The sequence below is a fragment of the Lynx canadensis genome, chromosome C1 (genome assembly GCF_007474595.2).
Source record: "Lynx canadensis isolate LIC74 chromosome C1, mLynCan4.pri.v2, whole genome shotgun sequence".
Classification (NCBI taxonomy): domain Eukaryota; kingdom Metazoa; phylum Chordata; class Mammalia; order Carnivora; family Felidae; genus Lynx; species Lynx canadensis.
In genome coordinates, this window is record NC_044310.1 from 186637230 (window position 1) to 186663063 (window position 25834).

Consider the following 25834-nt stretch of genomic DNA (forward strand, 5'->3'; position numbering starts at 1 on the left):
TCAAAAGTGGTAAGTCAATCCATTTTAAATTGGGGACCTCCTATCTGTACGTGAATAAGTATAAGTGTATGCTTAGCTTTACCCTAAAACTAGAGCATCTACTTCATGTTACCTTCTTTAAATTTGTTTACTATCCAGTCTAGCTGATCCAGTACACTGCGGAAAGTACCCATATGATCGAGGACTTCTTCTGTTATAGAATTCAGGATCTATATCATAAAAGTGCAAGAGGTACATCAATTACTACTTATTCTATCATATAGGATAAATACAACTAGCAAATCAATCTTTTCTTATAAGTTAAAAATGAATTTAGATTTCCTATCAAGTCTAAAAAAACCACTTAAAAAATCCTTCTGGTACTTAAGTATATCAAATTCATTTTTGGCATTAAGTTATGGCAAAAATGAAACATGGAAAAATACCAAAGACATAAAGATAAGAGGGTAGCAAAAATAACCCCCCTCCAACAAAACGGGAAACATTCGAAAACTATATATTTATCAAAGGAAATGGGATACACACATTAAAGACACTTTTCAAAAGGAATACTGCATTATTAATATCTAGAACCAAAAGGTTTTTGTTTTCAAATGATGAAAGGACACAAGCATTTGCACTAAAACTGACCTATGATACATTATAAAACTACAAACTATTACTTATTAGAGTACCAAAGTGACATAAAAGCAATAATAATATCAAAGTCTTCCATAATCCTGTCCTTCACAAAAGTACTGTTGTTGGTATTTGGTAAACAAAACCAACATTTCTCTAAGATTTACTATATTTATCAGTTACAAAGTAGGAAATTCAGAGATGAGGTTTCAAAGCTAGAACCCTGAGTCCCAACACATCTTAAGCATTATGCAATCCTACTAGTGTCAAGGCTAAAAAAATTTGAATGTTCCAGAATGTAAATGGTATGGGTATCAAATGGCAGGAGATATAATGTTGCTCCTTTTAACATTTTTGAAACTTACTGATTTCACACTTATTCCAGGAAAGAAGCCATTGATGACAACATGAATGGAATCTTGCAGCACAGTGGTTCGAAACCTTTCTAGTAAATCTCTTTTAGAACCCAAACCAAAAAGCACAATGTTGAACCCCAGGCTGTTAGGAAAGATAGCATTCATGAAATTAAAGTTCAGTACCTCTTACTTAATTTTTTAGAATTAACTAGTTTAAGTTTATAAAAAATACAGAAAGAACTAGGATGACTAAAGAACTACATTGATTCTCAACTTATACAAGGTAAAAGCGCAATTTTATTATTATCTGTACACCAAACTTACAGGTCCGGCATCAGTAACTTTCTCTCCAGCTCTTATTACCTTTCAGGTGATGGATGGCTGGAGGCAAGGGAGAACAACAGGAGGCACAAGGCACTAAACAGTTGTACAGGCTGAAGCTGAGTTTTAATAGATTAAATAGGAAAAGTAAGCAGAGGCCAAATCACAAAGGTCTTGTTAAGTCAACTAAGACATAAGATTTTATTTAAAGGACAATGACCATTTAACAGTAACTAGTCAGGTGTTAACTGAAAGGTTTTAAGTAGGAAAGTAGCATGATATTTTCACCCTGGCTGAATAGGGCGAATTCACAGAAGAAGGGGAAAACTGCCAAAGATGATGAGCTTGAATTAGGTGTTATGGAGAAAAACAGAAGTTATCAAGAGCTTTACATGTCAAATCAATAGGATTTGGAGAGTGATTAGATGTAGAAGGTGAGAGAAAGGGAATATTTCAAAATAACTTGTTTTTTTTTTTTGGCCTAGGCAACTATGTGGATGAAGTGACTTTCACTGTGCCAGGCTGCAGGGGCAGGTGGCAATGAGGGGTTTAAGAGGAGTTAAATTTTATATATATTGAATTATTTACAGGACATCAACATGGAAACCCTCCAATATACACTGATGTACCTGTATATGCTGCTGAGGAGTGAGATCTGGGCTGGCCTGGAGAAATCATGGGAGTTATTCACATGCAAAAAGCAACCAAAGCCCAGAGAGTGAATGAGAAGATTAGAACATCAAGCACCTAGGGGTCAAGCTAAAACTCAACTCCATGATTGTTTATAGAAGTCTATCAGAAACAGTATTTATGTGATGCTCTGTAGCAATGCAGGGGAGCCTAGGATAGAAGAAAAGCAATAACCCCCAAAGTAGAGATAGATGGTGCAAGGTAGCAGCACCAGAAAAAAAAGTAAGGGAATTCAGAGAGTCGACAATTCTGTTAAGTAGCTGAATGAGGTACAGGCTGGGAAGCAAAGTCAAACAAGTTATCAGAGTTGACATACTGGAAGGAGGAACTGGTGGATGCTGCGGGATGGGATCAGAGTGAAGAGCTACTTTACAAATTTATAATGAACAGATCTATAAAAAGTTATTAGGAGAAGCTGAGGTCCTAGCAATGAAGATAGGCATAACCCTTTGATGTATTACTGGCAAAAGAAAGCCAGGATCAATTGAGGAAAATTGTGTCAATTTCTAGTTTTACTGCTTGGTGGACCTGACTTCTTATTTATCCCTATGACTATGTAACTGTGAGTATACATGTACAATACCATACATTTTAAGCACTTCCTTATACTAAGATCCTTTTTAATAAAAGTGTAAAAGTAATTATAGTAAAAAAAAAAGTTTTCATTTTAATCATTGTTCTAATTGTTTTAATGGGAATTTGAAATTTAACCTGAGGTATCTGAAAAATGGTAAAATTCAAAAAATATTCAAGGAAATAATTTTAAAATGGTAAAATGGTATTTATAGGACAGATAAAAACCTGAAGATCTATAGCACATGAATATAGAATAAGATTAAAATATATATATATTCTTTTTAGAAACTTTGCTGTGGAAAACTGGATTAAAATCTAACTGAGGGGCACCTGCGTGGCTCAGGTGGTTAAGTGTCCGAATCTTGATTTCAGTTCAGGTCATGATCCCAGGGATATGGGACTGAGTCCCACATGGGGGCTCCACATGGAACGTGGAGCCTGCTTAAGATTCTCTCTTTCTCTCTCTAACCCTCCCGTGCGCTCTCTCTTAAAAACAAAGAAAAAAATCTAATTGATATATCTTATCAGTCTTGACAGATTAGATTTTTCAATATTTTTACAAGTAATAACAATTCTAATAAAGGCTATTTTACCAATGGCTTTCATATATGATAAACTTAGACACATTTCTTGAAAACTAGATTTTCTGAGATGAGTCATACAATATGACATTTCTACATCTGAGTCATCAAATTAGGAAAACACCTATTTTTTTCATAATTTTATATGTAAAAATATATCAAGTTGATTGCAAAAAGAAAATTAAATGTTAGATTGCTTTGATTTTAACACACAGACATGTAAATAATAGTACTTACCGTAACTGCAACATCCATTTATGAAATAATTGTTCATACTGTTGATTTAGTTGTTTAAGTTCAGCAGAAAAGGAAGGAGAAACCTTGCTCAGTAAGTTACGCAAAGTTTGCTTTAAAAAAAAAGAGGGAAGAAAATCACTTTCAAACCACATACATCAAAATCAACAGAAACTAAAAATATTTCCTTAGAGGTAGACATTAGAAGAGGCCATTAGTGGAAATATTACTTTAACCAGGCTTGGTAATGAGTGCATCAACTGAATACACATACTATTTACGGTTTAAGTATTTGTTTTCTTAAAACTTTTTGTCTAGAACCATATCTATGATTATAAATTCCAAATATAAGGCTTTAATTTCTAAAAAGATCATTACCATAAGATGATTAAACCTGCCTCCCAGCTTTGACAACAAATCCAGACAGACTTTTTAAAACCTATGAATTTGAAGAAATGTGAAAGCTTAAGGTAACAATATGAATTCTCAGAAAACATTAAAATTTCTTTATAATTCACCATTATCACTAATAAAATAAACTTGTATCACTGCTCCTCTAAGTATCAAAGCTACTTCTAACAAATCCATCTTTGGTAAGTATGGCAAAGTTTTTTTTTTTAAGATTTTATTTTTGGGGCGCCTGGGTGGCTCAGTCGGTTAAGCGTCCGACTTCGGCTCAGGTCATGATCTCGCGGTCCGTGAGTTCGAGCCCCACGTCAGGCTCTGTGCTGACAGCTCAGAGCCTGGAGCCTGCTTCGGATTCTGTGTCTCCCTCTCTCTCTGCCCCTCCCCCATTCATGCTCTGTCTCTCTCTGTCTCAAAAATAAATAAAAACTTAAAAAAAAAAAAAGATTTTATTTATTATTTAAAAAAAAATTTTTTTTAATGTTTGTTTATTTTTGAGACAGAGAGAGACAGAGCATGAATGGGGGAGGGGCAGAGAGAGAGGGAGACACAGAATCCGAAGCAGGCTCCAGGCTCTGAGCTGTCAGCACAGAGCCTGACGTGGGGCTCGAACTCACGGACCGCGAGATCATGACCTGAGCCGAAGTCGGACGCTTAACCGACTGAGCCACCCAGGCGCCCCAAGATTTTACTTTTAAGTAAGCTCCACACCCAACGTGGGGCTCAGAGTCACAATTCCGAGATCAAGAGTCACATGCTCCACTGAGCCAGCCAGGTGCCCCAGTATGGCAAAGTTTTTTAAATTTTTTTTTTTTTTTTCAACGTTTATTTATTTTTGGGACAGAGAGAGACAGAGCATGAACGGGGGAGGGGCAGAGAGAGAGGGAGACACAGATTCGGAAACAGGCTCCAGGCTCTGAGCCATCAGCCCAGAGCCTGACGCGGGGCTCGAACTCACGGACCGCGAGATCGTGACCTGGCTGAAGTCGGACGCTTAACCGACTGCGCCACCCAGGCACCCCTTTTTTCTTAAATTTTTTTTTTTTTCAACGTTTATTTATTTTTGGGACAGAGAGAGACAGAGCATGAACGGGGGAGGGGCAGAGAGAGAGGGAGTTAAACAATAATGTAAATCAGCTGAGGAAGGTACACTGCCCTGTGCCCAAAACTTGGAAATTCATGCTGGTGAATCAAATACAGCTCACTTTTTAGAATGAAAACCCTAGCAAAAACCTGTATATGCATTTTACCCTGGCACTACCGTGTTTCCGTGATTCTACCCTTTAGGTAAAATATTCTTTTATTTATTTATTTTTAAACCAGACATTTAAAAATGTCTTTTTTTTTTTTTTTTTTTTTTTGAGAGAGGGAGGGTGGGAGGGGCAGAGAGAGAAGGAGACACAGAATCCAAAGCAGGCTCCAGGCTCAGAGCTGTCAGCACAGAGAGCCCACGCAGGGCTCGAACTCTCAAGCTGTGAGATCACAACCTGAGCCAAAGTCAGATGCTCAACTGACTGAGTCATCCAAGTGTCCCTAAAATATCCTTTTAATACTAAAGGCTAGAATTGCAGTTAACATCCCAGGCACTCGGGTCTATTTAGGTCTTACTTATCCACACACTTAAAGAGAAACAGGACAAGTTCTAAGTAACTGGTAAGTGGGTAGTTTTAAAAATTTTCTCTCATTCCTTCTGAAGTTTAGAGCTCTGAAAAAGCAGATGAAGCACTAGTATCATTTCCAGAGGTCAATTATAGCAAATTATCAGAGCATACTCACACTTGAATGTGAACTCCGGAAAGTTATCTATAAACTTTAATTTCAAACTTTAGTGTCTGTGGAGAATCACGCTATTGGCGCCAATACTTCCCCATTTCCCTATATCCACACCCTCTGCCATGTGACTTTGCCTCCCACTAAAGAGGTGGAGCCTAGTTCCCTGCTCTTTGACTTTTTTTGCAGCCACATGATTTGCTGTGACCACTAGGACAAGGCAGAAGTGACACTGGGTCAGTTTTGAGCCTAGGCTATAAGAGGTCTTGTGTTTTTCCACTTCTTACATCTCTGGCATCGTCATGAGAAGAACATGCCACAGCTAGCCTGCTGGTCCAATGAGGAAGAGAGACATATGGAGCAAATCCTTGATCGGCCAACCCCCACCTGACCCACAGACATGAGAAAGAAAACATAAATGCTGAATGATACATGCTACTGAGACTATATTGGTTAGCTATGTCCACAATCACTGAAAGACCTTCCCCTCCCTCATTATTGGTAACAGGTGTTTAATAGAGGTCTTTCTGCCTCTCAGTCCTATGAAGTCCTGTTCTGACTCTAGACCCATTTATCCTCCCATGTTGCTTATACAGAAATCTATGCACTAAGTAGATGTTAGTGCATCTCCTCCCTAGAACAACTTGGCTTCTTGATATGTTTTCATCAGTCTCTGATCTGAGTCTCAATACCAATACACCAGGTGACAAAGACAAAAACAACCACATAGCATCATGTCTTCCAGCTCATGGCAGCTTACTCTATATTCTCCTCTTTTCCGTATCTTGAAAACTCTTGTGAAAAGCCCTGTATACCTTCGAAAACTGCAAAAAGTCTCAATATTCTTTTTTTTTTAAGATAGCATTTTTTATTATTTTTTAAAATGTTTTTATTTATTTTTGAGACAGAGAGAGACACAGCATGAGCAGGGGAGGGGCAGAGACAGAGAGAGACACAGAATCTGAAGCAGGCTCCAGGCTCTGAGCTGTCAGCACAGAGCCCCACACGGGGCTCGAACTCACAGACCGTGAGATCATGATCTGAGCTTAAGTCAGATGCCCAACCGACTGAGCCACCCAGGCGCCCCAAAAGTCTCAATATTCTTTGAGCCAATGACAATCATCTCTTCTTGATTCAGATTATCAACCCCACTTTCTACTCAAAGAAATCTACCCATTTCTCAGATGGGTTCTGTCTTCTCTGTTAGGGACATACCAGTCAAAACCCTCAGTCAAAATACCTCAAAAACTGGTATTTTTTTATTAAATGAGATACCAGAACCATAGTATATAGTAACTTTATCTTACTGTACCGAACAGGTTTTCTGTAATATCAAGAAGCAGCTTCCCTCTGTTCTTTGTAACTAAAGGTCTGTAACTAATATTTTGTGACCAGTGTGAAGTTCAATGAATATGAGTTAAAGAATAACAGAGATTAATGCTAATGGATAACAAAAAAACTATGGCCCTGATGATTATCATAAATCCTGAAGAAATGATAAAGTAGAGAAAAAAATGTAATTATAGTATATCAAACAGAATTCAAATCTATTGAACCATTTACATATAATGAAACATATAATAGTTATGTTACATTAATTTGTGTTTCATTTTATCAGGATAATAATTCTGCTTGTGTAAGCTCACTCTTCACATTTGCTGCTTATGCAGTATATTTTTTAGCTCACAATAAAAAAAAAAAAAAATGTAGAAGTAACTTTTCTTGCAACATACCTGATCCAGTTTAGCTCGCTTTAGTTTCTGTAGTGTTCTGTCAGAGGTTAAAACTTTTGAACTGCTATGAGCTTCAAAATATTCTTCTACTAAATCACTCTGAAAGTGGATAGAGCAAAATCAATTCTTAGTTTCAGATATTTATTTTATATCAAAACTAGACAGTAATATCAGAATAAGATATGTGAAATATTTGGCAGCATTTTCTTTTTGCAGCGATAATACAGATTAAGGACCAAGCAAACTTAATTCTATTTAATTCTAGTAGTAAAACTGAGTAACTCTTAGGATCATAAAAGTTAAAAGAAATGACTACATTGAAGTAGTCTTCACAAAAATGATTCCTAAGTTCCAACATAAAATTTCTATTTAGACTTAAAAAGGGGGGGGGGGAGGTGGCTAACGATCAGGACCTTCATTTTGCCTCACACAGTCCTAGCAAATCTGTTAATATTAGTACAGCTAAGGAACTGAAAATGAGGAAGAACTCAACAGCAGAGTAAAAAAAAAAAAAGAGCTGCCTACCATTCCAGTAAAATGGCTTACTACTTCTTCCACGAACTTGGGGCTAGACTAACCTCCACGGTGGTAAGAAGGGATGGAAAACCTTTCAAGCAGTAGGCTTCCTACATTGCTCTGATTCTTTACACCAAACACCAGATAATTAGCCTTTCCTCAGGTCATGGTGCTTACTATGTTCTTCCAAACAACTCAACATGGACCCACAGCCACTTCACTTACTACTTAAACTGACTTGACCATATCAACAATGTTACAAAAACAAAACTATATAAAAAGGTATACACTGAGAAGTCTTGCTTCCAGTTATCCAATCAAAATTTATTTAAAAGCTCATTTTTTATACAACTGAATTGAGATGTCAGCTTTAGCACATGGCATTGATACATGAATATGGATGCAGACAGGCCAGAACAGAAAGGTCAGAAATAGACACAAATATATACGGGCACTTATGTGAAAGACTGAGAAAATATAGAAAAGTAAAGGAAAAAAATATATTAATCCCCCATTTGGATCTCTTTTCTTAGGGTAGCTTATCTTTAAGATACTGCACAATTTTTCTTTAAGATTAAAGTCTCCACTTACTGTTTTATCTCTTTTCATTTTCTTAGAAGGTGTTCCTTTACAAACAGGAGCTGAAACTACTCTATTCTGAGATGGAATCTTTTGGCTCAATATGACTTCATTAGTGTCCTCTTCATATTCTTGTGCAACTCCTTCATCATCTTCTGAGTTGGAAGCAGAATATTCACTTTCACTGTCAGAATGAGACCTTGGAACTGTGGGGCAAAAAAGCAATTGGGAAAATTTGACAGTCTGACAAGAGAGGCATTGAAGGGTAACGGAAAGGGCATGGACTTTGAAATAAGAGAATTTCACTTCTGGTTTTGTCCTGATTTGCTGACGATTTCACCAGAGCTAGTTATATAAAGTTTTCTGAGCACTAGTTCCCTCATTTATCAAATGAGGCTCAAAGTGCCTAATTTAATGAACCACTGTGAAGACTACATTGAAATGTATATAAAGCAACTAACAATGCCTGACACCCAGGAACTGTGGCAGAAAATGCCAATCATACCTAGTATCATTCTCTTTCCTTCTTCCTTGCTAACAGAACAGTTTTGTAATATGTGGCAATGTGTCTCACCCTAAGGGATAAATAATCACGGTAATTATCTTTTCCTTTGCCAGATACTTGTTTTCCCGCCTCTTTTGCATCTAGGATTGGCTACGTAACCCTCTGACCAATGAAACTTGAGGGAAAATTTGCTAGAAGCTTCTGGGAAAGATTTCCCTCACTTATGGAAGCCATTTATTTATACCAATAGCTTAAAGCTATAGAAGCCATTTTGCAATATGAAGCATTCAAACCAAAAGGTGAAAAATGCTGGTAGCAAAGCAAGAAGACAGGCAGAACCTGGGTCTTTTACGACACTGTTGAGTTAACTCAACCATGGAACTGTGTATCCCTAGGCTTCTCATGATGTGAGATAATTAAATGTCTATGGCTTAAGCCATTATCGTAGAATTTTCTGTTGCTGCCTATACTGGAAACGCCATCCTGACTCAATAAATGGTAGCTACTATAAAAACTATCAATACAGGGGCGCCTGGGTGGCACAGTCGGTTAAGCGTCCGACTTCAGCCAGGTCACGATCTTGCAGTCCGTGAGTTCGAGCCCCGCGTCAGGCTCTGGGCTGATGGCTCGGAGCCTGGAGCCTGTTTCCGATTCTGTGTCTCCCTCTCTCTCTGCCCCTCCCCCGTTCATGCTCTGTCTCTCTCTGTCCCAAAAATAAATAAACGTTGAAAAAAAAAAATTAAAAAAAAATAAAAATAAAAAAAAAAAATAAAAACTATCAATACATAGGCACATTCCATCCCAGAGTTGATACAATAATTTTGCTTTTCCTTAAGTTTATTTATTCTGAGAGAGAGAGAGAGAGAGAGAGAGAGAGAGAGAGAAAGGGAGGGAGGGAGGGAGGGAGGGAGGGAGGGAGGGAGGGAGGGAGAGAGAATTCCCAGCAAGCTCTCCACTGTCTGCACAGAGCCCAATGAAGGGCTCAATCCCACGAACTGTGAGATCATGACCTGAACTGAAATCAAGAGTTGGACGCTTAACTGACTGAGCCACCTAAGCACCCTTAAAATAACTTTTAATTTCCTAGAAGGCAGGACTATGTCTGTTTACTTGGCTTTGTATAGCATTCAGTACAACTATGAATATTTAAACTGGTTTCATTATAAAATTTCTAAGCAAATCAATAAAACCACTTACAAAACTGTCTCAAAAAAACCCTAAAAGGTGTGTTATTTTATTGGAGAGACATTTTAACTAACCTTAATATCTATTGACTATAATGTAAAAGACATAAGTATTAAGTGTTGGAGTTAAAAATATAAGAGAGAGTTCTTGGCCTGAAGGAATCTACAGTTTACTTGAAGAAATGAACATATCTTTTCATGAAAAGAAGTTAAGTAGTGACAATAACAGATACTAATAGGAGGGTGCCTGGCTGGCTCAGTTAGTAGAGCATGCGACTCTTGATCTTGGGGTGTTCAAGTCCCATGTTGGGTGCAGAGCTTACTTAAAAAAAAAAAAAAAAAAAGACAGTAAAGCTAACACCTGTTAAGCACATATTAAAGTCAAGCACTATACTAAGTATTTTTGACATCTTTTATTCCCATTACTCTCAGAACTACGGGGCTGGTACCATTATTGTCCTTGTTTTGCAAATGAAAAAAACAAGCATAGAGAGGTCTCTAAGTGGCAGACTGAAGATAAAAAGCAAGCAGTCTAAGACTAGAACCTATATACTTAACTATTACTGCTCCTCGTTTAGGTGCTTCTTTTTATAAAAACTCAGTTTTGTTTTGTTTTTTTAAGTTTATTTGAGAGACTGTGTCCACACAAGCAAGTGGGGGAGGGGAGGAGAGAGAAAGAGGGGGAGAGAGAGAGACAGAGAGAGAGGGAGAGAGAAAATGAGAATCACAAGCAGGTTCTGCACTAATAGCTCAGATTTGAGATTTTGAAATATTTAACTTTAGTGCAGAGACCAATACGGGGCTTGAACTCACAAACCGTGAGATCATGACCTGAGCCAAAATCAAGAGCTGGATGTTTAACTGACTGAGCTAGCCAGTTGCCCCAAAAAACTCTTGTTTAAAAAGAAATACATACCTATTAATCTTTTCCTTATACCACTAGGTGCTGTTGATAGAAATTCGCTTTTATCGTTGTTCTGTTTAAAAATAAAGCAACATAGTTTCAATTATCAAATAATAATGATGACATAGAAATTAATGACGGATGACTGGAAGAGGCTAGAAAAGAAGAAAAATATTTTCTTTTCATTAGACTCCCTTTGAATTAGATGAGCCTAGTTCCTAGAAGTAGAAAACAATGACAAATTAATCTGTCAGGAAAAAACGGTACAGCAACAAAACAATACAACAAATTCCAAAGGATTCTTTAAAGTAATTCTACAAGTTGAATGCCAGACATCTATAAAGTATGTAAAGAAAAAATGTATATGAGCCTTTTGAACCATTTTCACCCATCAGATGAAAATATTTTTTTTTAAAGTGGATAATATCCAGTGATAATGAGTAAGCAAGAAAATAGGCACACCTATGCATATGGACCTTTTAATGTGTTAGCAATTTACTGGTGGTAAAGTATTACCTTCTTTGAGGAGGAGAGAAACAGAGATCTATACATTTTATGTCATTATTTGAAAAATTTTAAATTCTTTACAGAAGTATAAAGTCTATTTTTCTTTTCCTCACAGAATATAATACTTAAATACCAGTAAACTGCTAGCACATTAAAATGCCCACTGTTGTATATAAGTTAATTTTTAACAATACTGATAAAAAGATAAAGTACCCTGTGTTATTTTGGCAATATGAAATTGGGACAAAAAACTTAAGTCTGTTGTCTTGTGATAGGTTCTTGGTGCTAGTTTCAAATGTTAATGAATTCTGGTTTGGGAATACTAAGAACAGTATTATAATAAATGAACTGAGCCCAATGAGTATATAACATAAACTTTTTTGATCCAGATCCTTAAAAAATGTTTTTACATTTTGCCATCTTGATCCAGTACACATGTGCACAGTTATATAACTGAAATAAATTATAATGAAGTAATACTTACAAAATAGAAATTTTCAATTTTACAGTCTCTTACTTTTTAAACTGTAGGTCATGTCCTACTAAGCTCATCTCAAGACCGTGAGTTGAGACAGCCTGCCTCCATATAGCTTAATTATCAGGTCTGAGAACACCAATGTCAAAATAACCGTTTCAGAAAATTCTTGCTCAAAAAGGTAAGGCTATAACTTACTTCAGTGTTTGCTATAGAAATTTCTGCAAACTGATTTACCTAGACAATTTGGGTAACCTGTTCTCCAATCAAGATAATAGATTACTCAACAGGGCAAACAGCTTATCACATAATAGTTCATTCATCAAGATGCAGTTCAAGACCCTCTCCTTACTGCATCCACCAATCCTCAAATACATGTAATGAATTTTGTCTAATACAGATCAATTCCCCATCTTGATAGTCATGCCTTAAACCTTTTAAGCCCAGATCCTCAAGCCCTATACATACTCTCTCCTGAACTCTCCCTTCTAAGACAGTGCATTAAATCTGTTACAGAGGTTGTCTCTCATTGTGGTAGGTTTTGTCATGGTTTCTTAGGGAAGTGACAAGATCCACTAATGTGCTGTGATCCATACCTTGAAAAAGAATGCATTAATATATCTAAATTCTTTTTTTTTCTTATTTTTTTTTTAGTGTTTACTTATTATCAAGAGACAGAGACAGAGCATGAGCGTGGGAGGCGCAGAGAGAGGGGGAGATGCAGAATCCAAAGCAGGCTCCAGGCTCTGAGCTGTCAGCACAAAGCCCGATGCAGGGCTCGAACTCAAACTGTGAGACCATGGCCTGAGCCGAAGTCGGACGCTTAACCGACTGAGCCACCCAGACGCCCTAATATTTCTGAATTCTTGACTGGATTAGGGGAATAGGTTTTATTCTTTTATAGTGATACAGTATACAAGATATAATACAGGAAAAAAGCATTGTTAAAGACAAAGGAGGCTCTGACATGTCTAATCTCACATCTAGACTTGCCTAAACAAGACATTCACATGTCACAGGCCATAACCATGGCCCTGAATGTCTACACTCACATTCTTACAAGGGGTTCCCCAAACTTAGCCTATACATAAGTCCAGGCATGTCTAAATTTATAGGCACTCAGGCCTGGACACACTCCACACTCACATACTCACTGCCCTGGATTCATTCATGCCCATCTGGGTTTGCTCATATCCAGGCAGGCCACTTGACAAGGCATAATGAAAAAACAAAATCACACAAACACAAGAGAGGATAAAAATTGTTATTTTTTTTCAGCTATCCTGGAAAGAGTTTACCAAAACCAACTTTGTTTTCAAATGCAAATTATGGGGGCTTCTGGGTGGCTCAGTTGGTTAAGTGTCCCATTTCAGCTCAGGTCATGATCTCACAGTCCATGAGTTCGAGCCCCATGTCAGGCTCTGTGTCTCCCTCTCTCTCTGCCCCTCCCCTGCTCATGCTCTGTCTCTCTCTGTCTCAAAAAAAAAAAAAAAAAAAAAAAAGTAAATTATGAAAAAAAGTAAATTATGAAAGGATAAATAATCCACCTTATGAAAGGTGGATTTAATGGATCTTGCTATTAGTCCCTCAAGAAAAAAGAGAACATTATGTATAAAAGCAGAACAAAACAAAACCCGTAATATTTCCAGGCCAGCTCCACTAACTTGACATAGGGATAGTTCTGACATAGAAATAGCACAACAGTTGGGTCTAGAAGACCTGGCTTCATTTTCCAGCTTTCCTCCTTCCCAGTTAGACGAACTTACACCAGTCACTTCACCTCTCTGAACCTCAGATTCTTCATCTAATGTAAGGTGTGTAATTGGCAAATACTGTGTATTATAAAGTGCTATATAATTTAAGAGATGAAGTGGATATTTTTCATGTCTTTGAAACACTAAGGTTTTTGCTTGTTTCAGTCAATTGCTTACCTTCACCTGAACTTTGTCTGAAGCAGAATGTCCTAAAAAATAAAACAAAAAGACATTACTTACCATGATACTTCACTTTTCATCATAGTCTAGTTTCATTCAACTGCCCCACAACTGTCCACAAACTATAAGACTTCCAAATCCCTAAAGCCTTATTTCAAATAGAATGTGGCAAAGCAAATCTTCCATGAACATTTGGGTAACTCAAGCAAATAATAGGATTTTAAGGGTGTTTCTAATTGGCCCTATGAATCAACTTCAATCAGCAGATATTTCCCCCTTTTACTGATAGCTAAATATGGGTATGTGAAGGCACAAATTGGGGGTATTAACTGCATTTGGTTGAATAAATTTTCAGAACAGAAAAGAAGAAAATATATACAAACACACTTAGACAAGTAAAAAATATATAACTTGAAGCAACTATGAAAACTATCGAAGAACCAAGGTAAAATCTTACCCTTGCTACATTGAGGAATGTTTATCATAATTTCAGGATCATTCTTCAAATTAACTGAAACATTTTTTCTTGGTGTTTTTGCTAGTTCTGAAGCTGTAAACAGACAAAAGAAATGTAGAAAGCAATCTTTAACAGATGATTAAGGGGTGGATTAAGATTAAGCAGATGAAGGGGGGAAATCGCTTTATTTCACTTATATAAATTCTTGGGGGGGGGAACCCTGCCTGCTACTACTACCAGGAATATAAATAAACCTATCTATATTAAGAGTATTGCCTCTTTTACCTTAAATCTTCTTTCAAATATCTATAGGTTGTCTAAATAAATAAATAAATAAATAAATAAATAAATAAGGCTTTGACCTTACTGCTTTCTAAACTGTCATTCTCTCTCCCTGTCCTTTCCATCAATACTTTTACACTCCTTCAATTTCTTTATCATATATACTTGAGGCATATCTTTGTCAGAGGGTAAGAAAGAATGGCCAGAAAATGGGATTTAAATCAAGTGGAAGCTGTGTATATTTAAAACTGTACTTTAAAAACTCTTAAATCTCCCATAACATGTGGTATATTTTGTGTCTAAAACTATAATACATGTGAATAATGTATAAAATATAGCATTGAGTGGATAGCTGTTTCTGTAATGGAGCATCAGATTAAAAAGTTGGCTTCTAAACATAAAAGGCCATTTTATATGAAAAATATAATCTTTACCTTTAAAAATACTTTCTTGAGGCATCGGTGGCTCAGTCGGGTAAGCATCTGATTCTTGATTTCGGCTCAGGTCATGATCTCATGATTTGTGAGTTTGAGCCCCATGTTGGGCTCTGTGCTGACAGCACAGAGCCTGCTTGGGATTCTCTTCTCTTCCTCTGTCTCTGCCCCTCCCCTGCTCTCTCTCTCTCTCTCAAAATAAATAAACATATTAAAAAAGGTAGTACATTTGTGGGGACTGTAATATTTTGGATCAATTTCAAGTCTGGAGGATAAATTGTGTGAAACAAGTTAGAAAGAGCTTGAGTCAGTAAAGTGACTTTAATTTACATGAATTCAACTATACTTTTTATTAAAAAAGAGGGATATAATTTGAGTAGCATATATATTCAAAAATATACCTTTTTTCTCTCTCAGTGAACAATGTTCCAGTGTGTGTTAAGTTGGGAAATGTAAATCTATTCCTTAGTTAGGCTCCATTCCACATGCCTCTCACACTACTGAGAAAGTAACTACAGTACAATATATTTTTTTTATTTTTTTAAAAAGGTTTTTAAAATTCATTTTGAGAGAGAATGAGTGAGGGAGGGGCAGAGAGAGAGGGAGACAGAGAATCCAAACAGGCTCCATGCTGTCAGCGCAGAGCCTGATGTGGGGCTTGATCCCATGAACTGTGACATCATGACCTGAGCCGAAATCAAGAGTCAGAGGCTTAACCAACTGAGCCACCCAGGTGCCCCCATATTGGAAATTTTAAAACAAAATTTTAAAATCCTCTTTGCCTAATGATAGCTTCTCATTAGGCTATTATTTGATCCTATCAACCAATCTATTTTCAATTTCCCTAAAGTCATCTTTCTCCAAGCTGGTGAACTCCTTACTGTCCTCTCTACTTGGTATTTCTACCTTTGCTCTTTTGTTTGCATTTATTAACTCATCACAGATATGTATTTTACAAAGATTCCCAATCTAACTCCTAGTGTGTTTCTAGACCTGTATCTTGGTTAGACCAATTATATTGAATCATTTATACATAATAACATGTGATTTTCTGGCAGGTTATAATTATTTTAAAAATACTAAGGCCTTCTACTTCATTGATACAATTAGATGTAAACACAATTAACAACAATAAATAAGTCAAAGAAACTTTTTTTTTTTTTTAATTTTAGGAACGTACAAGCAGGGGAGAGGCAGGAGGTGGGGGGGAGAGAGAGGAGAGACAGAGAGAGAAAGAGAGAATCTTAAGCAGGCTCCACGTTCAGTTCAGAGCCCAGTGTAGGGCTTGATCCCATGACCCTGGGATCATGACCTGAGCCGAAATCAAGAGTTGGATGCTCAACTGAATCACCCAGGTGCCCAAAGATACACTTTAAAGAAAATCACAACTAAACACAAGTCCAAACTAAATACAGATTTTGGAAAGTACCGTCAGTCTCAAATTATCCAGAAAGCCATCTTTTTGTGACTGTGAATTTCTTTCATTTGTGATGACAGAAATGCCTAATATAACAGTACTGAAGTTTCTTGCAGCCCATACAATATGACATATATCATGGTTATTATGTGCATGTGGATTATCTACTTGAAGAATTTCTACTTGATTACTCCTCTGGGGCTCCTCTCTTCACTATTAGTTCTCTTTCTCCAATGTTCTTTGTCCTGTTTCATTGTTTTGGGGTTTCAGGTTAGTCTTGGTGTCTATCTGATCCTTTCTCTAATAATTACTTTAGCATTTCTTCTCTGGTTTCTCAAAGATCCTATAAAGAATGCAGTCATTTTTACAGACTGAAAAACTTAAATTTCTTAATGTGCATTATGAACATTAAGAAACAGATCAATTCATGTAAATTATTGTATGTACCATGTTAGGTTCAGAATTAATAATGAATTTCATATTATACTTTTCAGAAAAGCCGAATACTGCAAATGATTAAATATTATAATGTTTAATATTCAGTAACACAGATGTTATAATTCTTATATATCCCTCATCAATGTAAACACTTAAGTTTTTCACTTGATCTTGAATGTTTACCTGGTTACTGGCCAGGATGACTGCACATATCGGTGTTCTGTAATTATAGATTATAAGCCCTATTATACAACTTGACATTTTACTGGATAATTATTGTTCCCTTGCTCTTGACTTCTTGCTGTTCCCAGACCTTCATATACTTATGGATCTAATTTTCAAACTACTTTCATATGTTATTTCCTTTCCTCAAAGCTTTCAAAAATGACCCCTCATACCACAGGACCCAAATAAAGTGCAATCTGAATTTTTTAAAAGAATTGAATTGATAGTTTAATTTTAATGTTGTATGTAATTTATTTTAGTCTAGTTTTCTGAAAATTAGTAATCCATGTAAAATTAGTATAAGTGGTAACTTGAGTAAGAAAAAATATTACAACAGCCCATTTGTAACAATTTTATACAGTTTTCTACAATACAAACATTTTTCTATATATGGTATAAAATTCTTAGTCATTAAATTCAGATTATCTGTGACTTAAGACGCTCATTTACTTAAAACTTTGTTCAGGACCTATGGCTAGATGTGGGAAGAAAAGAGACACAGGATTCCTACTGTGAGAAGCTTAAAATCTAGCTGAGAACAGAAGACATCTGAGCAGGAGCATCTGGGTGGCTCAGTGGGTTAAGCATCCAACTTCGGCTCAGGTCACGATCTCCAGTATGTGAGTTTGAGCTCCACGTCCGGCTCTGTGCTGACAGCTTCAAGCCTGGAGCCTGCTTCAGATTCTGTCTCTGTCTCTCTTTCTCTGCCCCTTCCCCACTTGCACTCTGTCTCTCTCTCTCAAAAGTAAACAAACATTACAAAGAAAAAACATCTGAGTATGAAAAATAATTGGTTTTACATATGCTTGAAAATATGATACAAAACGATATCCCTCATTCTTTTAGGGAATGCATTAGGATAACTGTGGGGAATGTAGTTAAATACACTTTCTTAGAAAAACAACATACCTAATTTAGCCATCTTTTCAGAGTGTTTTCTATTCTGAAAAGAATAAACTTTATTCCCACCATCTGCAGCAGAGCCATTTTTCAAAGATTCTGAAAGAGAAAAAGCAATATGCGTTTTGGGAAAATAGGCAAAATTAACAGAAAAAATAAAATTTTAACTAAAAATTTAAGATCTGTACCCCTGTCTTGCATAAAGGTTTAACAATACATATTTATACATAAAATATTTAAAAATAGATGACAGACTATGTTTATATAAATCTGAAACACAGAAAACACATTATTCTTCACAAGTACACAAAAATAAACATATAAACACACACACACACACACACACACACACACGCACGCACACCCCAACCCCCTCCTCCTCCCAAATCCTCCAGACTAGAGGTATATGCATTCAATTCATGATACTGCTGCCCGAGGGAAAACAGAAGGGGCTCTATTAGTTGTTTTCTTCTTGAAGTAAACACTGCCAAGTACAATTCAGTTAATTGACACTGAGACAGGTAACAGTTGTTACATGGTGGAAGCTCTCTTACTATCAAGACTATGACCTAATTTTCATTCTTCAATCATACCTTTTTTTTTTTAATTTTTTTTTTTAATGTTTATTTATTTTTGAGACAGAGAGAGACAGAGCATGAACAGGGGAGGAGCAGAGAGAGAGGGAGACACAGAATCTGAAACAGGCTCCAGGCTCTGAGCTGTCAGCACAGAGCCCGACGCAGGGCTTGAACTCACGGACCGTGAGATCATGACCTGAGCCAAAGTCAGACGCTTAACCGACCAAGCCACCCAGGAGCCCCATTCAATCATCCCTTTTAATAACAACAGCTACCTACAACATACCGGATACTCATCGCTAGTAGCCTACTCTCTGGCATAGTAATTCTCAAAGTGTGATGGGGGACTGGGGGCCAAAACTATTTCATAACAACACTAAGATATTATTCAATTTTTTTGCAATCAAGAGTAGATCATAGGTATCCCAGAGACTACATGATGTGTGATGACAACACCATCCTGTGGGCTAATGGAATGTGTGAAGCAGATATGAAAATTCAGCTGTCTTCTATTAAGCCAGACATTAAAGAGATTTGCAAAAATGTAAAACAAGGACTTCTTCACTAATTTTCTTTTTGGAAATAGTTGTTTTTCAAATCTAAATATATGTAATTCAGGTTAACATCTAATGGATTTTATTATTGTTATTATAAAACAGTGCCAGACTGTTCCGAAGTTGATGTTTACTATCCTTACTATTTAAGAGTACCCACTGTCTATGCCCTAATACTCGGCATTATCTTAACTCCTTAATCTTTGCCAATTGAGTGGGTATAAAATGAATCATATGGGGCCAGTTGTTTTAATTTCCCTTTCCCTAATTGCTAATGAGGTTGAACGTCTTTTCACATGTTTGTTATTTCTAAAGAGGAAATATCTTTTTCTCTATCCTATGACTTGTCTTTTCACTTCTTTAGGGTGTCATTTGATGAAGAGAAGTACTGAATACTTTTTCAAACAGACTTTATGTTTTAGAGCAGTTTTAGGTCTAGAGCCAACCTGAATACAAGGTACAGAGATTTCCTACATACCTCCTGTCCTCACAAACGCACAGCCTCCCCCACTATCAACATCTCACCCCACAGTGGTAGATTTGTTACAATCTTGAACCTACACTGACACTTCATTATCACCTCAAGTCCACAGCTTATATTAAGGTTCATTCTTGATGTGGTACATTCTATAGACTTTGAAAGAAGTATGATGACATGTATCCACCACTGTAATATAATATACAGAATAGTTTCAATGCCCTAAAAATCCTCTGTACTCAACCAATTCAGACCTCCCATCCTCTAACCACTGGCAAGCAGTGATCTCTTCACTGTCTCCACAGTTTTGCCTTTCCCATAATGTCACACAGTTGGAATCATAGCTATTGGCTTCTTTTCAGATTGGCTTCTTTCACTCAGTAATATGCATTTAAGGTTCCTCCACATCTTTTCATGCCTTGGTATGTTTTTTTTTTAAATGCTGAATAATATTCCACCGTATGGATATATCAATTTATTCTTGGTTAACTTTTTGGTTGTTTCCAAGCCACGGCAGTTATGAACAAAGCTTCTGTAAACATCTGTGTGCAGAGTGCGTGTGTGTGTGTGTGTGTGTGTGTGTGCATGCGCGTAGGTTTCTGAATGGATATAAGTTTTCAACTCATATGAGTAAATACAAAGAAGAACAATTGCTAGATCATATTGTAAGAATATGTTTAATTTGTAAGAAACTGCCAAACTGTCATTCAAAGAGCAGTACCATTGTGTAATAAATGAGAACTCCTCTTGTTCCACAGCTTTGCTAGCATTTGGTGCTGTCAGTGTTTTGAATTTTGGCCATTCTAATAGGTGTGTAAGTGGCAATCTCATCGTTGTTTAAATCTGCAATTTTTAAATAACATATAATGTTGAGTATATTCTGAGTTGAGTAAATACAAATCACTAGTTGCCATCTGTATATCTTCTTAGGTGAGACGTCCTGTTCAGAGCCTCTGCTCATTTTTAAATCAGGCTATCCATTTTCTCACTGTTGAGTTTTAAGAGCTCTTTGTGTATTCTGGGTAACACTTCTTCAACAGATGTCTTTTGCAAATATTTTCTCCTAATCTGTGGTTTGATTTCCTGAGAAGTGCTGAATTTTAATAAGGTGAATGTGTCAACCTTTTTTAATTACATTAAAAGAAATTAATCTATAATCAAGTCAAAACCATATTCTTATATTTTCTTGTAAAAGCATTTACAATTTGCTTTTCATACGTAAATCTTAAATTAAGGTAATTAACTTGTTTAAGATGGGAGGTAGAGATCAAATTCTTTTTTTCATTATGATACCCCATTGTCCCAACACTGTTTACTGACCAGTTCATCCTTAGCAGAGTGATCTGCAATGCTGCCTCTCTCTTATATCTAATTTTCACATACATTTAAGTCTGTTTATGGCAAACCTGTACTTATGTACCTTAAGTGTCTGGCGCAGAGACAAAATATGAATTTAAAGATACTGAGTAGTTTCTATGTAAACTAAATTAAATGCTTTAGAAATATTTGATTAAAGTTATTAGTAAGCGCAGTTAGTTTCAAATCAGATATGGGTGAGAAATCATAAAAGATTTAAGAAAAAATTTGAAAAAACACAAAAGCATACTACACTGATACTGCATCAAAAGTGTCTTTAAATGTACAATCTAATGGAGGGAAATGAAACCTGAAATCCCAAATGGTGCATTATGGATATGCGGTCTAAAAAAACCCAACACCAAAATCAAAAGGTGATGCTGTTCTTCAACCAGCTGACTTCTAGCAAACTTCTATTGAAAGAAAAGACTCTGGTGGGTATGTGTGTATGTGTGTGTATATGTGTGTATATATATGCTTATATATAAAACAAAATGTTTAGAGTATTTTTATGATTTTCTGGTTCTGATATTTTGATTGACTAACAATGATTCTAATCATATTGTCCAAGAAGGTTTTTACTATATATAGAATTTTTCTTTTTTTAAAGGACACTATTTTCTTAATGCTTATTTATTTTTGAGAGACAGAGAGAGAGAGAGAGAGAGCATGCTTATGTGAAGAGAGCGTGAGTGGGGAGGTGCAGAAAGAGGGGGACAGAAGATCTGAGCAGGCTTGGCGCTGACAACAGCAAGCCTGACACAGGGCTTGAAACCATGAACCACAAGAGTGCGACCTGAGCTCAAGTCGGACACTCAACTGACTGTATCACCCAAGTCTCCCACATATAAAACTTTTTAATAAGTTTTAAATGACTCAAAATGCACAAAACTGAAAAAACTATGAATATACAAAACACAAAAGAAATTAAAGTGGGTAATAAATGTAACAAAAAATACTTAATTCTGATGAGGGATCCTAATACTAGTTGATACAATCCTTCTAGAAAGCAATTTGGCAACATGTATGCTTTATAAAGTTCATACACTTTCACCAGTAATTCTACTTCTAGGACTCTCTTATGAAGAAATAAGAGATCTAAACAAAGATTTATGTCCCAGGGTAATCACTACTGTATTAGTTAAAATAAAAAGTTAGAAACAATCCAAAAGTCTAATAAAGGCCAACTATGTTGTTTATATATCAGAATGCAATGTTATTTCTGTAATACACCATTTCACACCCATTAGCATGGCTATTAAAAAAGAAAAACAGGGGCACCTGGGTGGCTTAGTCAGTTAAGTGTCCGACTTTGGCTCAGGTCATGATCTTGCAGTTCGTGGATTTGAGCCCTGCATTGGGCTCTGTGCTGATAGCTCGGAGCCTGGAGCCTGCTTTGGATTCTGTGTCTCCCTCTCTCTCTGCCTCTCCCCTGCTCACGCTCTCTTTCTCTCTCTCAAAAATAAATAAACATTAAAAAACAATTTAAAAAGAAAAACATGTGTTGGTATGCATACAGAGAAACTAGAACACTTGTGTTGTGTCCTGTTAGTAGAAAAGTAAATTGGTGTAGCTGTTGTGGAAAATAGTATGGAGATTCTTCAAAAAATTAAAAATAGAATTACCATATGATCCAGCAATTCCACTTCTGGGAATATATCCAAAAGAATTCAAATCAGGGCCTCAAAAAGATATTTGTACACCCATGTTCATAGCAGCATTATTCACAGTAGCCAAAAGGTCGAAGCCACCCAAAAGTCCATTGACAGACGAATGGAAAAACAAAATATGGTATATGCATACAATGCAATATTATTCAGCCTCAAAAAGGATGAAAATTCTGACACTACAACATGGATGAACCTTGAGAACATTATGCTAAGTGAAATAAGCCAGTTACACACGCAAAAATACTGTATGATTCCACTTAACATGAGGTACCTGGAGTAGTCAAATTCATAGAAAGTACAATGGTGGTTGTCAGGGGCTATAAGGAGAAGGGACTGGGGAGTTGTTTAATGGGTAGAATTTCAGTTTTGTAAAATGCAAAGAGTTCTGGAGATTGCAAAACAATGTGAATGTACTTAATACTAAACTATACACTTTAAGATCATAAATTTTATATTACATGTATTTTACCACAATTTTTATTTTTTTCTCACATTTCTAAAAAGAGGTTTTCCAAGAATTTTCTAGTAGTCAACTAACAAAGAATCAATTATAGAGTTACACTGTTGCTAAGACTAAAAAACAAACCAATTGTTCAGGAGAAGCATCAATAAGACAAATTGCTCTTGAGGACACCTAATTGCTTTGAGAGATCTTTGGGAAAAATCTTCTATTTAAGGCTGAGATCACCTAGCACCTCTATGCAGTGACTATTCTACAGACTAGATGTGATTAACAGGCTAAGAATGACGCCAGGTATGTCAAGATGTGTGCTTTTTATAAGAAGCAGTTTACACTTTGATAGTAAGTAAAGGGATTAATAAAATATTTAGAGGTCATTGTTGAAAGGTTGTTTTCTTTAACTATTCCTAAGGATTCTTTGCCAAATGTCCTTCTATATTTTAAAAATAATGCATATGGGGGCACCTGGGTGACACAGTCAGTCAAGCATTGGACTTTTTTTTTTTTAATGTTTATTTTTGAGAGAGAGAGAGAGAGAGAGACAAAGACAGAATCTGAAGCAGGCTCCAGGCTCTGAGCTGTCAGCACAGAGCCTGATGAGGGGCTTGAACTCATGAACCAGGAGATCATGATCTGAGCTGAAGTCGGATGCTTAACCAACTGAGCCACCCAGGCACCCCAAGCATTCGACTCTTGATCTAGGCTCAGGTCATGATCTCATGGTTGGTGGGTTCAAGTCCCGTATCGGGCTCTGCACTGATGGTGTGGAGCCTACTTGGGATTGTCTCTCCTCTCTGCCCCTCCACTGCTTGTGCGCTCTCTCTCTCTCTCTCTCTCTCTCAAAATAAATAAACTAACTTAAAAAAAATGCACATTTGTTTTCTATTATAATAAAAGATTAGAAAGAAGCTTATTGTTCATTATCTCAAAGGAGGCTAAAGAAGACTGTAATAGATGTCACCATTTCCGCTCTGAAGAAAACATTAAAAAACTCTTCTTCCTAGGGGCGCCTGGACGGCTCAGTTGGTTAAGCGTCTGACTTTGGCTCAGGTCATGATCTCGTGGTCTGTGAGTTTGAGCCCCGCATCGGGCTCTGTGCTGACAGCTCAGAGCCTGGAACCTGTTTCAGATTCTGTGTCTCCCACTCTCTCTGACCCTCCCCCGTTCATGTTCTGTCTCTGTCTCAAAAATAAATAACTGTTAAAAAAAAAAAAAAACTAAAAAAAAAAACAAAACCAAAAAACTCTCCTTCCTATACCATAACTGGAACACCATTCTCCCCAATACACATTTTGGCAAACAAGAAAAAAATCAAAACAGAAAGAGTCACGTCTGTGAGACTTAATCGTTAAGTTATAGACTTGTCTATTGTACATGCCCACAGCCTAATGAAAAGCTCCATTTCCTGGACACAGAAACTGTCAACACAAGCTTATGTGTGTGCATGCACATACAGACAGAAAATACACAGCCAACTGTTAACAGTTCCAGGTTCTCTAAAGCATGCATTCTCAACAGGAATATATTGCTCCAGATGGATTAAAAATTGGCTCTCGGTGGGAGGAAGAATGTGAAAATGTGAAAAACATCTTAGATATTACAATGGTCTGTGGTCCTCCAAAGAGCCACAGATATGCAAACAGATATATATCATATATATAGTATCAAAAATTCATGGGTGGGGGCAATTAGGAGAAAATGTCTAAAAGAAGGCTCTTTTGGGGATGATAGTAAAAAATTGGCTGAGAAACACTGCTCTAAGGCAAAGATTCCCATTAAGTGTGCAAAATTAAAGGCATAGGTTATAGGTAGGCTGAGTAATGATCCTCTCAGGCCTCTGTGGATGCCAGTCAGGGCTTGCAGAAAGAGCAGGAATAAGGGTTAGAAGCCCGAGGGCATTTGTCCTGGTCTGGGGCATTCTCCTCCATTTATTCCAGTGTGCTTCCAAATATCATTTGCTGTGAGTGCTATTAAGTGAAAAAGCTTGGAAGCACCGAGTTTCTACTACAAATATGTATTTTTTTTTTAAGATTTTATTTATTTTTTTAATGTAATTTCTACACTCAATGTAGGGCTCAAACTTACAACCCCAAGATCAAGAGTCACAGCCAGGTGCCCCACAAATATGTATTACTTTTACAACAAGAAATAAAACAAAAACACTTTCAATCTCTTCTTAGGTCTAGCGTAATAGGAGTCAAGAATTCAAAGTTCTATTCAGAACATGCCCTAAAAATGTCAACTATCCCATTGGGGAAACTTTTAAAAGAATCTACTCTGTCCACTTAGTCTATTGAGGAACAACAGTCATTTTTTGTATCATGCCATTTAACAGTGGGAACTAAACCAGAGGTGTTATTACTCAAGAAGTGACAAAAAGGTCAGGAGTAGTGATGATGACCATTTATAAGCCAAGTATGAGAGAGTAAAAAACACATACATGAGAGAGACAGGTGGCATACAAAGAGAACAGATGCACAGAGATGACATGAGGGAGACTGGGAGATCCATGAAAGCAAAGTCCCTAGGTTTTTAATGTTGTCTCAGTTCCAATGCCCCTAGTGCCCAACAATACTGATTTTGTTCCTTAGTCTTTATTTACTAAGCCAACTTAAGTAGATCTGTGTTCCTTGAGCCCTAACTATAAGATAATAAGCCTAGAATTTTTAAAATATAATCTGGCAGGAATCTGGTTTA

At 36.7% G+C, this 25834-nt stretch overlaps 1 protein-coding gene across 3 annotated transcripts in view; it reads right to left on the reverse strand.

Moving 5' to 3' along the window:
- ORC2 (origin recognition complex subunit 2) overlaps positions 1-25834 on the reverse strand; it is a 44374-nt gene that overhangs the window by 12309 nt on the left and 6231 nt on the right. For all 3 annotated transcript variants that reach the window (XM_030327539.1, XM_030327538.1, XM_030327540.1), the window contains 9 exons: positions 18051-18140; positions 14346-14438; positions 13886-13917; positions 10985-11045; positions 8392-8585; positions 7285-7383; positions 3380-3489; positions 984-1116; positions 113-209 (listed from right to left, as the gene is read on the reverse strand). In XM_030327539.1, coding sequence (XP_030183399.1) covers positions 113-209; positions 984-1116; positions 3380-3489; positions 7285-7383; positions 8392-8585; positions 10985-11045; positions 13886-13917; positions 14346-14438; positions 18051-18140 — 909 coding nt within the window. The remainder of the gene's footprint in view (positions 1-112; positions 210-983; positions 1117-3379; positions 3490-7284; positions 7384-8391; positions 8586-10984; positions 11046-13885; positions 13918-14345; positions 14439-18050; positions 18141-25834) is intronic.